The sequence below is a fragment of the Leptonychotes weddellii genome, chromosome 2, assembly GCF_054177405.1.
Source record: "Leptonychotes weddellii isolate Sample4059 chromosome 2, ASM5417740v2, whole genome shotgun sequence".
Lineage (NCBI taxonomy): Eukaryota > Metazoa > Chordata > Mammalia > Carnivora > Phocidae > Leptonychotes > Leptonychotes weddellii.
This window is the reverse complement of record NC_138370.1, coordinates 11,134,500-11,149,605: the sequence shown is the minus strand read 5'-3', so window position 1 is coordinate 11,149,605 and position 15,106 is coordinate 11,134,500. Positions and strand designations below refer to the sequence as shown.

At 39.4% G+C, this 15,106-nt stretch overlaps 1 protein-coding gene across 3 annotated transcripts in view; it reads right to left on the bottom strand.

The window, feature by feature from the left end:
- LOC102739309 (teneurin-3) overlaps nucleotides 1-15,106 on the bottom strand; it is a 163,706-nt gene that overhangs the window by 39,119 nt on the left and 109,481 nt on the right. Inside the window, exons 15-19 of one of the 3 annotated variants that reach the window (XM_081807280.1) lie at nucleotides 14,067-14,316; nucleotides 13,203-13,223; nucleotides 3,402-3,634; nucleotides 2,156-2,310; nucleotides 496-1,370 (exon numbers count right to left, since the gene is read on the bottom strand). In XM_081807280.1, coding sequence (XP_081663406.1) covers nucleotides 496-1,370; nucleotides 2,156-2,310; nucleotides 3,402-3,634; nucleotides 13,203-13,223; nucleotides 14,067-14,316 — 1,534 coding nt within the window. The remainder of the gene's footprint in view (nucleotides 1-495; nucleotides 1,371-2,155; nucleotides 2,311-3,401; nucleotides 3,635-13,202; nucleotides 13,224-14,066; nucleotides 14,317-15,106) is intronic. The other 2 variants (XM_081807289.1, XM_081807295.1) reach the window with 2 other exon arrangements.

The following is a 15,106-nucleotide window of genomic DNA, read 5'->3' as shown; positions in this document are numbered from 1 at the left end:
GGGAGCCCGATGCGGGACTCGATCCCGGGACTCCAGGATCATGACCTGAGCCGAAGGCAGTCGCTTAACCGACTGAGCCACCCAGGCGCCCCTCATTGTGAATGTTTTTAAAGGTCCTCTTCAGTGACAGCTTTCTCACAGGGGCAAATGTAAGCCCAAAGCGTTTATGCCAAAAACCAAAGCTGTAGCATATTTCTCCCAAATGTTTGCTGCTAATAGATTAGGTCTGCGTGAAGGAAAATGTTAATCCTTAAGCAGAAGCCGACTGACAGGGAGGCCAATGACGTGGAAGCTTTAGAACCTCTCATTGCGCGGGTCCCTCCTTTGGTCTAATTTTGTCTTCTTTTTCAGAAAGCAAGGGATCCCCAAATTATAGAAGCTCCAGGTCCCCCCGAACCTGGACCCCACCTGCCCTTGGGATTGTATCATTATTTTTAGATTACATTACTCTTATCACAGCATTTTATAATCAGAGCAGGATTTGGATGTACTTACTCAAAAAATGTTGTCCATCCAGTCTCATCGCTTTTAGTGGCTAAAAGGCCACTATTGCCGTGGTAAGTAAACAAAACTAATTCCAGTCCTTGAGCGGTCATGCTTTTCAAACATCCGTTTGTTCCTATTGTCAGCCATATGACTTGGTTATCTGGAGACACCACTCGAACTGGCATCCGATTTGGGTCCCGTCGGATTCTGAGAGTATTGCCGTTGCTGTCTGTCACAGCTGTTACATCGTTATCGTTGCTGTAGCTGAAGTTGTACAGGTAATCACCAGTGACTAAACTTACAGTATACTGGTGAGTGCCATTGATGTCAAAGATGTAGAGCTCCTGGTCAGTTGGGGAGGCCACTTCGTAAAAGTTCACAGAGTTAAGGAAGGGCTTGTTCTTCGACACGGCCCGGATCCGGATGTTGCCCAGGTCCGCGATGTACAGGGTGCCATCAGGGGAGGCGGCCAGAGAGGACGGCGCACTGAGCTTGGCGTCCTTGGCGTACCCGTCTCCGCTCTGGTAACAGTCGCAGTTGGCGTCGTTTTTGCAGTCGCACTCGGAAGGTATCCCTGCCACCAGCGAGATCTCCCCGTCCGTGGTGACCTGCCTTATCCGGTTAATTTTCTTCTCGTCGGTTTCCGTGATGTACAGGACCCCGCTGTACGACACGGCGATGGCGGTGGCGGATTCCAGGGTCGTCTGGACCGCGTGCCTCCCCGCGGAATATTCCACCCCCGGGACCTGGCAGTGCATGGGCCGTCCAGCAGCGATGCGCACTTGGCGGTTCTCAGTGATCTGCAGGACTACGTTATTATCCAGGACATAAATGGAGTTATCCATAGGGTTAATGGCGAGGTCAGTGGGCCACTCCAGACGCACCTTAATAAAAGAAGAAATGGCCTGGTTAGTCCGTTACTGTGCGGCAGTTACTTTGCCAGGGGAGTAAATTAGAACCATTCAAGGAAATTACCCTCAATTTGATAAACTGTTTTAAAACAAATTGTTTTCTGGCATAGCTACTGTAAAATAAACTTAAACATTTCGAGGGGAGACAAATGGAGGAAATAACATTTTAGTTAAAAAGACAGCTCACTGGGAGATTTGCACGTTATAGCCAACGAGCAAACGAACCTCTAAGCAGTGAGTTAATAGGTATCAATGAGATACGAACACATATGTTCCTTCAGCTGTAATAACCCCCGAACGTCGAGGCTTTCTAGGTTATGAATACATTAGTGTTCTATTGTGTTTTCAATCAGGCCAACAGTAAAGTTCCTCATTCTAAATATAAGTCCCGTGGGACTAATCATAGTGGGTTCTCTCTACTACTTAAAGAGCTCGTGCAATCAAAAGATGAGAGATTTAAGCTGTTTTGTTCTTTCTGGAATATCTGCCTGTTGCTACTTTACTGGTATTTTATTATGAATGCTTTAGCGTTTCTTCGCGCTACTTGTTCTGTAATCTCATTGAATTCATCAAACGCAGAACGATAGAAGAAAACAGCTTTTTATTAGCTCCTGAGATACATTTAGATGGAGCAGCTTTAATACCACGAATGCCACACATGTATATCCAGTTTAATATGGGGCCACCCCAGACTGCTGACCTAGTCAACCGAGACGCTCAGAAGGAAAACAAACAATGCAGCTTAAGATTTTAACTACCTGGCTGATGTGCATGCTGGTGTCACAAGTTAAAGGTCTGGCTGAAGTCAGATCGTTAGAGCCCAGGAGAGTTGATATGATCCCATTTTGATCAACTTTTCTGATCATGGTTCCATCAACAAAGTAGATCAATCCATTCTTATCAATCGCCATTCCTTTTCCAAGAGAAGTAAGCATGACCAACTTTTCAAACGGGATTCATTTTTAGGCCCATCGTTAAATTCAACATTCAACGCCAGAGATAACATGGGTGATAGGTACCAGGTAAGGTTGTAGATTGCAAATACATTAGGAAAAACCCAACAGAGGCGTTTATAACACAATCTATGTAAAATGTAATAAAAGAAATAACCGAAATTTGTAAGAATCTCCACTTAGTGTATGAATCACATAGGCGCTCCCTGCATCCTAAATATAAAATTATAACTTCTGTATAATGCTGTTGTCTATCAATTATAGAAACAGGTCAAGTTCTTTTACTCTGAACTTAGAATAACTGTATTCTAACAAAAATAGATCTGAGCCAAGGTTAGCGTTTCGTTGACCTTGTTACAATGAAATTTGCTATTATGAATAATTCAGTACAACAAATGCTTTTTTTCCAGTCCTTGTTCACATAATAGTTGCTAGCTATAATGAAAAAAAAAAAAAAAAAAAAAGCCCCAAACCAAAAAACACTGTAATGAATGGCATAATACATGAGCAAGGAGTCAGTCCCAACTGGTTTAAAAGCTAGAAACCTTTATCACATAGAATTTTAGCCCTTGTTACCTCTAGAAATTCCTCACAGCAAGCATTTTTTCCCATGGCATAGAAACAAAAGTTTAATAGCTCCAGACTGGGTGAGGACTAATAGCGTTGCTTAGTGATGGTTTTTAAAGAGGCCTGGGACTCATTCACGACAAAGAGATTCCAGGACAATGAAAGAATCTGGACACTTCCTTGAAGTTTAACAGGATGTGACCTGAATAATATGGACTAGTTGCTTTATTCTTTGAAAAGTTGGGAAAAAAATGATATGATAAAAAATGCCACGAACCCAATATTTACTGTAAAATCAACTTAGGATTCTGGCAGTTTCTCGCTTCACGGCTTTTAAAAACACTGGATGTGAAACAGCTTTCTAGAACAGAGTTGAGGGTAAAATGTTAGACTCAGCATTAAACACAATCAGGCACTAACTGGGTTTTCTACACATATATTTTTTTTAATAAAAAGAAATCCTCAAATTGATAAATGCCAGTACCTTTGGGACTCATGAGTGTCGCTTCTATAGCCTTCCCCCCATCTCCACATCTGGCTTCATCGAATGGAAGGCACTGCTCCCCGGTCCCAGCGACCACTTCAGCATTTTTAGTCAAATCTTTTGTACCCGTAAGTGACTTTGGGCGATAAATTCTGCGGGTGTTCGTGTCAGAAACATACAAATCTCCTGTGACTGGATCGGTTGCCAGGTAGTATCTATGAGCTGGGTTGCTGCTGAAGAAAAAAAAAAAGGATCATACGTAAACATCCCAAGACAGTTACTCCTAACACACGGGGGAGAATTAACAGCAAAACAAAACAGATCATGAGGAACTGATTATAAACCGAAATCCATTATTAAAGACTGGAAAATGAACAGCATATTTAGTAACGACTTCAAAGAATGACTGAGAAGAATTGAAAGCGAACTCTGATAGGACTGTTGTCCTTCCCTGCTTGTGGTGGAGGATTTAATTTATTAAATTTATTAAAACAGCCACCTTGAAAATAATCCCCTTTAGAAGGCAATATGCTTTTAGCCTAAAACAAAGAGAGAAGCAAGTTCTCTAAAATCTTTTTGGTTTGATGAAAAGCCATTAATAAATTGCCCTTGAGTGACAGACATGAAGTTTACTCCGGGGGGGAGGGTGTCTCTGTCCAACTCCAGGGAAGTAGAAATGATTCCACTCACACATCATCACAGGGAATTCTCCTGTTTTGCTACAAATCCAAATCACACGAACACTTGCACCTGACAAAAGGTAGCATCGTGTCTGTCCTGGGTGCTCTAGCATCAGCCAGAAAGGCGAACTGATGCAGTTATGACGTTTGTCTGGAGCTAGGGGGTGAAATACTAAAATGAGGTTACTCATTTACGGCAGGAGGCCGTCTCAGTCGGTGGCCCAATGCAGTGAGCCAGAATGGTAAACCCATCAGTTTTACTTTTAAAATTGTAAATTAAGCGGCTCTGAGAACTTTCTATGAATTTGGTGAGATGTAGGCATTTTTTTCACAAAATACCATGTCTCAATTTTATACATATCAAGGAATGCAAATGTAAACATCATCAAGGACTGGACAAACTATGACACTTAGCTGGAATGAGAAAGTTAATCTCCTGATAAACACTCAACACCACGTTCTTAGGGTTAGTGTAATTTTGTACATGGTGCAAATAATGCCTTCTGGAAAAAAAATTTCCAAAAAGAGTTAAAACAATTTGGTGTCCCCATAAAGATGTCAGCAGATAAGAATCCATCAGATTCCACATTATCTTGATGATAAACTTGCTTTACTAACTCACTTTCTCTCATTCTCTCTACACACACACACACACACACACACACTTTTATTCTTGTTTCCATTTATTTTATCTGTGAACATCTAAAAGATGTAATGAAAATTGAACTATATGAAAATGTTGATTCTAAATAATGGTGTAGGAGTCTTCTCATTACTATTAGGCTCTAACGAGACAATTCTCACTACTTAATGCTCTTCCTCTTAAGTGGTGAATACATGTACTTTATGGGTCCTGTGAGAGAGACCGCTGTTAAAATAGCAAGTTCTTGGTTTCACGAGTGTGCCTCACATTGGTGGGCGCACAGCTGCCCACATGTGGAATCTGCATGGAATCTTCTGGAACTCTGAAAAGGCCTATGGCTATGATGTGGATTTACATGGAAACACTGAGACACACAAAGCCTTGAATAACTTCAGGTTTCGGGTCTCCTTTCTACTCTTCAATATCTTTTAGTGATGAGACATTTTTGAGCAAGAAGTCTTGAGTGGGTAAATATGTGTAAAAGGGTGAATACCGAAGCAAAGGACTCAAAGAGATACAAGTCATTTGAGGTAAAACCATTTCAGATCTACTGGGTTTTACCAAATGATCACCTTGCCATGTTAAGTGTTATTATGTCACTTTTCTAAATAGATGCCTGAAATTTTAAATGCATTTTTTTTTTAGTCAGTTATGGTTTTTTATTTAAATAAAGAAAAATCCATCCATTTCCCTGAAACAGGTTGTGTGTTGGGGAGCTAAACAGTCTTGGCTGGGAAAAGTGAAAGTCCCAAATACAGAAGCAGAACATGTGAAGGTAGGTCCCATAACCTGCAGATAGCTCTCTCATGCTGCTCACAATAATTCAGAGCCATACCTTCAACAAGTTGACCTGTCCATAGAAATGGCACTTTCATTTAGAGAGAAATTTCTGTACTCCTGACTGAAGAGTTGGTTGATGTAGACACTGAGAACATCCATCCTGAGCAGGAATACTTGCATCATCTTAACGTATGAAAACAGAGAATCTATGATGGCTTGGGTGGTTGGTATCTCAAAGATGGGTTTGACATCCTTCCTCCCCCGGGGGGAGCTGCGCGGGAGTGCACCGCAGGGATCTGCTGGGTTTGGAGACTCCACACGGGGTCGGGTGCCAGAGATAGAAACGCGCGGTCATAGGCCGGGTGAGCACGGAGTGCGGCCAGAGACCGGGGAGACGGGAGTGACTGACGGCTTTTCTCTGGGGGCCCACTGAGGAGTGTGTTCCTTGATGTGGTAGTTTATTACTTTGTAACGAAGTATCATATCAATATAACCTTCAGGGCAATTTTAAGAGGTTATTTTCCCCCTAAAAACAGCCTAGTATGGACAGAGCTGGTCTTTCAGATCTACAGTTGGTGACAAGGTTGCAACTCATCCAAACTGGGTCTATTTTGAGAGACGTGACACTGGAGAGACTTCTCTAGTCTTTCCTATCTCCCTAATTATATATTAATTATAAATAGTCAGATAGCTGTTATGAGAACACACACACACACACACACTTCATTTTCTTGTCGGCTGTGTATCTATGAGCATGACCCCTAGACCAGACTGCTGGGGTGTGAATCAGCTTCATCACTCACTAACTGTATGAACTTGAGCAACCTATTGAACTTATCTGTACTTCAGATTCCTTATCTGTACAGTGATAATAACAATAGTACACATTTCATAGGATGAGCTAATACGGAGAAAATGCTTAGAACAGTGCCTTGTACATAATACACACTCAATAAGCATTAGCTATTCTTAATATTTGCTTTTGTTCTGCCCCTCTCACACTGCTCCATGTCTTTTGCCTTGTAACTCTCTACAGTAGAGGAGTGTAATATAATTATTGTTAATGACCTCAAGTATGACTAGCTTTCTGAAAATGTTACTAAGGAAAAAATAACTAGCTAAACTTGGATACGTTCAAATTTGTTTCCTTGGTCCTGCTGTTATGCTATAAGATCCTAAACTATTAAAACAATGCAGACCCTTCTTTAAACATCCACTTGGAATTGTTTCTAGAGTAATGATGATAAAGGTAAATGAATAATGCAATCCAATGTAAACTCAGTTGGAGTTAGGTATTCGTATGAAATACCTTTATAAAGCCACAAGGTACTTTTAAGAAAATAGTACCAAGAAGTCTCTCTCGCTTTCACATGTACAAAGGGTGTAAAGGTACCAACTCCAGGAGAGCAGGCCAGGGTCTTTTTGTTTCTCAGTGTTGAAGTACGATCATCAATCGTTCCTCTGAATTTTCAGAGCCATATGACTTGGTCTTCAAATACACATGGTTTGGCTCAAGGACAAAGACCTTTGTTTGGGGTACTCTGGGAATATTCAGTAATTTTTCAAGTAGAGGATAATATGCAGAATTATTCATTTAAATGACATCCAAGCCCGGGGTTAGGGGGACTTAATCATGAAATCCTTTCCACCCTCTTTACAAATCTTTTCTAAAATATCTGTTGAAATGGCTATTTGTAGAAAAATCCTTCAAGAGCAACTTCTAGGAGATAGTTTCAAAAATAAAGAATACTAATTCAATTTTTCAGTCCAAAGATGTATAAAAACAAAGCAAAACTTAGATCATGATCTCCCCATCTATTTAACCCACTTATAAACTATATAGAACTGTACAAAATGAAAAGTGAAAGGACTCTCCCTTGTGCCTTATCTCCAATATTTCATGATAAAAAAAGCATCTACCCTAAAAGACGTATCTATTTATAGACATACACATATGTCTATAAATACATTTTGCACAAAAGCTGTTCTGCACCTTGCCTTTTTCATTTAATAGCGTATAAGGGAAAATTTTAATACTGAGCCGTTCTAACTATATAAATCATGGCTTTACAATAAAGGAGAATAAAAATTTCAGGACCCTGATGAAGATGATATAAAAAAAAGGGGTGCTTGGTTGGCTCAGTTGGTTAATCATCTGACTCTTGATTTTGGCTCAGGTCATGATGGAGCCCCGTATCAGTCTCCGCACTCAGCGGGGAGACTGCTTGAGATTCTCTCTCTCCCTCTCCCTCTGCCTGCGTGCGTTCTCTCTCAAATAAATAAATAAAATCTTAAAAGAAAAGAATTATATAAAAATTTTACATGATTTTTAGGGGTGCCTGGGTGGCTCAGTCATTAAGCGTCTGCCTTCGGCTCAGGTCATGATCCCAGGGTCCTGGGATCGAGCCCCGCATCGGGCTCCCTGCTCCACGGGAAGCCTGCTTCTCCCTTTCCCACTCCCCCTGCTTGTGTTCCCTCTCTCGCTCTCTCTCTCTCTCTGTCGAATAAATAAATAAATAAAATCTTAAAAAAAAATTATACATGATTTTTCATGGTGTGCCTCATTTTGAGAATAAAAAACAGATTTTTGAAGTGGCTGCTTGAGCTATAGGACATGAGTCCAAAAATAACGAACATTCGAGTCATAAGCTTTGCCTTTACTGACGTCAGTTTTATTCCAGTGGGATAGTAATAAGAGAATGTCCGAAGTGGTGCTTACATTTGCCATTTCCTGTCCTGAAGCATCTCCTTCTTTGAAGACACAGAGATGTCTAAATCAAGCAACATATGTCAATGGTTTTAAAAAATGTCTGCCAAATGAAAGCTCTAATTTTGCACACAACTCTATTGTCCAGAATAACAAATGTGGAGGAGGACAGAGTCTTGGAGAAGAGAATTTACCTCTGGACGTATTCCCCCACGGCATGGTAGGAAATGAGAACTGGATGAATTCTCTGCAATGCAGCCTAGCATGGCAGATTAGAGCTGCTTCCTAGAGCCCAGCCCCTTCTAAATGAAAAGAGGGATCAGTACCAAAGCACTAAAAGAAAAAAAAGGTGAGTTTGGAACCTTTCAGTTGACTGGACGCAGAGAAGCTCTGAACAATATATGGGATGGGTCTGGGGTTCAAGGACACCGGATGTAAGCAAGAGCTTTCTGACAGATTGAGCTAGTCCTTGTGCTCCGACTTCCCAAAAGCCAAAGCCCTCGAAAGGCTGGTGTGTTAGTACAAATGGGTGGTGAGTTTTTAGGTCAGTAATAGGTCTCATGTGGAAAATGTGAGGCTACAGTGACTGAGTGTGGCTGAACAAAATGGATGGTTTGTGGGAGTCCCTGTTCACCAGGAGAAGCACCATGGCCTTCTTGTACAATTGATTGAGATTTTCATTTCAGAGAGGTTTAGGATAATATTAAGATTTTTGACTAAGGGCAGCAAAATCAAAGCAAGAACCTTTAATATCCTGCACCTTGATGCATCCATCCTGCACTGCCTAGATTATTACGATTCCCAAGCGAAACTTCTCCGTGGACACAGATCCAGCAGTAAACACAGACTAGATGTGCTTATTCATTCTGTGATAATTCAACCTTCTTAGACTAGAGAAATATTTGCAAAGAACAAGCTATAGCATAGATTTCATTAGCACTTCCATCTTTTTATTGGAAATTGTGCCATGGCCCTTAGAAGACAGAAAAGAGTGAATTATATTTGTGGATAACAATAAAATGCCTCTTTTCTGGTGACTAAAACTTTTTATACTTGCAAACAGGGCTTTGGGATGTGGTATTTCTGTGCCTGTTTGATTTTTAAATAATAAGTCAATAAGAAGTGCTGAATCAAGCTTTTATAATTTTGTATGATATAACTTTAATTGATTCCAGTTCACAGACCTGTGATTGACTTTTTCTTTGATCTTGTAATTGGTAATATAAAATTCACGAAGTTGGTTTTTGGTCCTGCATGTTTTATTGCCTCTTAGCTGGTATTAGTTAATTAATTTAAGTTCCTTTATTTTGGAATTTTAGAGAACTGGAACAGAGATGAGCTAAAATTTACTACCTACAAAAGGAGTTTGTTAGCAAACTCATACTATAGACATCATAAGGAGAAATGTTTAGCATAGCTAAGAGAATGTTAAATTTTAAGGATTTCAGAAGCTTCCCTTAATGAAAAAGTTTAATATGTTGATTGATTAGTATTTATATCCATTCATTCAAGTATAGCTAGAGACTTTTATTTGATATGATATCCTGGCAGTACTTATTAAATTTGGTATGACAGAATACTCTGAATTCTAAAATAAGAAGACTATGTGTTTTTATATTTATTTTGTTATTTAATATATTTTCATTAATTATGTCCCCCATCAGTCCAATTAATGAGACTGTTAATATTATACGAAACATAGTAAAGGACCAGAATCATGCATTTTTATATATTACTTAAGCATTAATCAACTGACTACACTGTCCATTTTTGTAATTTAGACACATTTTTCAATTTCTTTTTCCTCCAATCATCTGTTCCTAAACCCTTCATGACTTTGGTGCTAGCCAGCACAGTGGGGATAAGGTAAGAGCCAGCAGGATAGCTAAGACAAGGAAGATAACATAGGCAAATAGGAAGAAACATATGAAAATAATTATATTTTTTAAGCTAAATAGAGAAGCTCCAGTTAGTTGACATATTTTGCTTTTATGAAGTCAGTTTTGATTAATTAGTTATTGAGCAAACGGAATCCCTATTCTTGTCATCTCTTTTCTACATCTTTCTCTTCCTTATCACCCTTATACAGTGTGTTCATTTTCTGCCTTCCTTTATTTTATGGGTGGATTTTCTTCTTTGCTAGCCATACTCATTTAGGTACCTAGCATCTCATGGTTTCAGCCAACAGCTTTCTAAATGACCCTCAAGTCATCCTGAACACTGATAATCAGATTCATCTTCCTCAAGGGCCTTTTTGAGTATGCCGCCATCTTGTTCAAGGTCAGAAAAATGTTGTCCACTGTCTCTGTTGTCCTACAGGACGGAAGAGCAATTCCTTACAGCACTCAAGGCCCTAAGCAATCTGACGCTACCCTGACTTTTTACCTGTATCTCTCACTATTTCCCACACGGATCCCCTGCTCCATCCAGGTAAATCTGATTCCTCCCAGAACATGTCTTGCTCCTGTCTTTCACAAACCCCAGTAACTTCCCTTGTTCTGTATTCTTTCTTCATGACCCTCTTCCACCCCCTGCCTTTCTTCCTGTTGTTCTGTTTAAGCAGACTTCATTTTTAGACCTAGGTCAAACATCAACCTTCCAGAGAACTTTCCATTACCACACCCCTAACCCCAGTAATGTTTTCCTCCATAGAATTACTCTCACAGTATAAGCCGTGGATACAATAAAGTGCCAAAGAATACTGATCATCTTACTTGGTCTATTACTTATATATCTTGTCTCCCCTACTAGACTGTGAGTTCTGAGAGCATGGATTTTCTTATATTAGTATTTGTCAAAAGTGCCCAGTACATGGGAAGTGATCAGTCAACATCAATTTAACAAGGATGAATAGCAATATAAAACCCAAACAGTGTATTTTACATGCATGGAGCATAAGGGAAATGCAGGAGCTCACATTTAGCCAGGATAACGTACAGGGGGGAAAGGTTAAGGAGGATCATGAGAGAGGGATTACAGTGAGTATCACTGCCAGACAGCATGAGCTACTACATAATGAGCTCATATTAGAAAGTATTGTTAATAATAATGGAGCTCTAACCTCTAATCAATGTGGTTTTTTTTTTTTCCCAGAGAGAGAGATTATAGCTCTAAGTAATTTGTCAAATGACTGTGAAATAAATCTAGCTTTGTGTATACCCAGGGAATTATCCCACAGAAACCTAGCCATTTAGATACATAAAAACTGCGGCGCCTGGGGGGGTCAGTCAGTTGAGCATCTGCCTTCTGCTCGGGTCATGATCCCGGGGTCCTGGGATCGAGTCCTATGTTGGGCTCCCTGCTCAGCGGGGAGTCTGCTCTCCCTCTCCTGCTCCCCCTGCTTGTGCTCTCCATCTCTGTCAAGTAAATAAATCTTAAAAAAAAAAAAGATACATAAAAACTGGCTATGTGGTATAGTGCAATGAACATACTTTTTAGAGTGGTTCAAATCCCTGCTCCCCATTTCTTAGTTATGTGTCTTGGGGAAGAAAAGGCTTCCCCAAGGCTTCCTTGCGCCTCAATGACCTCATCTGTAATCCTGAAGGACTGCTGTGTGGATCTGCAGTAACGTGTATAAAATATCTGGCACCGAGCCTGGCATGTAATAGGCTGGTTGGTTCAAAGGGAGCTGCTTTGATAGTTCTTTATCTATTGCCTCCAGCATTTTCACATTTAGTTGGTGGACACATGTGTCTGTCTTTTCTCTTTCCTCCACAGTTACCAAGAAGGTGAGGCCAGAAAACTTCTGATATTCTGCCATGGATTCTAATAGCAGAGCTCTGCATGCTCAGCAGTCTGGAGAAATTTAGTGTTAATCTTAGCACGTGACGGAGCTATTAGCTGAGAGCACAAGATCAATAGGGGATCTCAGGGAAGGGTCATGGGGCCATGCCTGGTCATACTGATATGCAACAGCTACTCATCTTCTGGTGGAACTTTGTCTCTTATTTCCTAGTTGTCCATCTCTACAACACAGTTCCAGTGGGCAATGTTGATGTATTCATCTTAAGGATGTCACATAAACTATTGCTAATTTTTCCATCTGATATCATTTCATTAGATACTTTACTGGCCAAACTAGATCCAGCAGGTCCAATATGTCTAGCTTTTTTGGTGAGCTTTACTTTAAGAAAAAAAAAAAATATATATATATATTTATTTTTTTTTTTCTTTTTTGTTGCCCTGGGGAAAGTTTTTCAGTCAAAAGTGTCCGTAACAAGCTTTTACTATACCTTCGCTAGCTAAGTATACATCGCAAATAGAATCTAAAAAACTTCTGAGCCTACATATTTGCCTCAACTGTTCATCCTTAGCTTTGAAGAAAGTATTTTCTTTCATAATACTGTCCATGAAAACATTACTTCTTAAAAGTAGTACTCAAATCTAGTAACTCTCTCAACTTGGGAAAATATAAACGACAGCAGGAAGTTAACAAAGCCAAAGCATTTGGGTTCCTTTGTATGGTTCCTTGAAAGCCCAGCAAGGTCCTGGGGAACATGATCACATGATCTTAGGTTTTTAAAAACTTGCCAAAGTAAAATATTTTTTAGATTCTTTTTCTTAAACAGAATCCCCCAATTGAATAAGCCAGGATCTGCCCTGATTATTGGTCAAATTAAATGTGTCCTCAACTCTCCTACTCTGCTTCAAATTTGGTTCTGTTCAATATGGCTTAGATTATGTGAGCCAGTAACTGAAGTTTAGAAATATTTTTTGTTCTATGGACATGTTCATTATAGTATTTTTTTTGTGACAAAATTTATTTTATTAACCAACTTGAAAATAGCTTTTCAGATCATATTGCATAATATAATTTGTAATATGCCACATAATAATGGTTCATATAAGCAGTTTTAATTCCTTAGATATTCTGTGATACTGAGTTTCCTCTCTCATGATGAAATGTTCTTAGAAAACAATGTCAGAGAGTCACATCAAAATGTAAACAGGACATTTGAAAATATACAGTAACCTTTCAGTAAGATGCTTACCTATGTCTAAAATCTTTATTTCTTGGTGGAAGCAGATAAAATAGGTGGGGAAAAAAAAGCACAGTTAGAAAAAGTTTCTAAAATACAATGAGTTGCATACTGAGATTTTAATTATTTGAATGGAAAATTGCCAACTTAAGCAGAAATAACAGTGGAAATGAATTTTGTAGGCCAAGGCTTATCAAATAATTTACAGAATAGGATGATTTAATAATCACACTTAAAGGAACAAAAGCAAAGCAACAATTTGTTACTTTAACTACTGGTATTATGGCTAAAGGGTTAACCCAACTTGAAGATCCAATATTCTATGGAAAAATTATAGCCTTACTATTATGTCCCGATACTGTAGGGAGATATTTTCTCTCTTAATTTCAACCAATGTGAAATAAAAGGTAACAACCTGGATCAAGAAGTTTTTCTAAAGAACAACTAAAGGGATTTAAAAATCATAATTCTATCCTACTGAAGCACAGAAAATGCTCTGAAATCAGTGAGATATTTTATATGTTGGATGACTTTATACTCTTTTATACATTTATGGCACAGTATGTATGTATTGTGCTTTTCCCAACTTTAACCAAGAATCTAACTTCTTTTCAGGGCAAATTTTAAACATTGGGAAGATATACTTAAATAAACAAATTGGTCCGTTAGACTAAACACTTTTTCTTATAAAGGCATGCTTAGCTTTGGTAAAAATCCCAAATTAAGGGGGTGCCTGTCTGGCTCAGTTGGTAGAGTATGCAACTCTTGATCTCAGGGTTAGAAGTTCGAGCCCCATGTTGGGTGCGGAGATTACTTAAAACTAAAATCTTAAAAAAAAAACCAAACAAACCAAATCCAAATTAAGGAAAGACATACCTTAGTTCTAAAACACTTGTTACGTTTCCAGAAGGGAATATTCGCCGAACATAGTTGAAATCCCCTACATATAGACTGCCATCGATCCCGCAAGCTAATGCAACTGGGGCCAACAGTTTATTACCATCGGCCTGACCATTGCAACTCGGGCATGAGATGCTGCGCCTTCGGCCATTTCCCATGATGCTACTGACAACTGGAGGCTGTTGGGAGATGAACTGGTTTTCCCCGTTTCCCTTGTACAGTATACCTAGAAGACATAAAATGCATAAGAATTTTCTTGTGATAAAAAGTAGAAAGATGAAAAGTAAACACGTTCACTCTAGATGTAACTATAATTCAGTGCTTTGTAGGTATAGCCTGGGAACACTATTTCAAGTTCTCTTGGAAAGAACAAGAACTCTATTCATTTACCTGGTGCAAAATATTTGGCAAAATGTAAAGGATATATACGAAAAATGCTGTCTGTTATGAATGTAAGGGAGGGCTGGTGAAAGAAACAAAGGACTAACCAGAAAAATTAAAAGCCCAAATTGTCAACATTGACAATTCTCAAACGTGGCTACACATCGGAATGACCGGGGAACTGTAAAAGATACCAATGCTTGGATCTCATCCTGAGAGAGTCTGATTTAATTGGTCTGGGGGCAGCCTTTTAAAAAACCCTCCAGATAGGGCGCCTGGGTGGCTCAGTCAGTTAAGGGTCTGCCTTCGGCTCAGGTCATGATCCCAGAGTCCTGGGATCAAGTCCCACGTCAGGCTCCCTGCTCAGTGGGGAGCCTGCTTCTCCCTTGCCCTCTGCCCCTCCTCCCACTTGTGCTCTCTCTCTCTCTGTCAAATAAATAAACAAAATCTTTTAAAAAATCCCCAAACCTCCCAACGACCCTAATGTCCAACCAAGCTTGAGAACCATGCTCTACATGTTCTCAGGGAACTTGTTATATTATTCAGGGAATAACAAGTTTGCCTAATTGCAAAATGATGTTATAATATTATATATTAATCCAATCAATAAAAATGTGCACCACAAATATGAATTT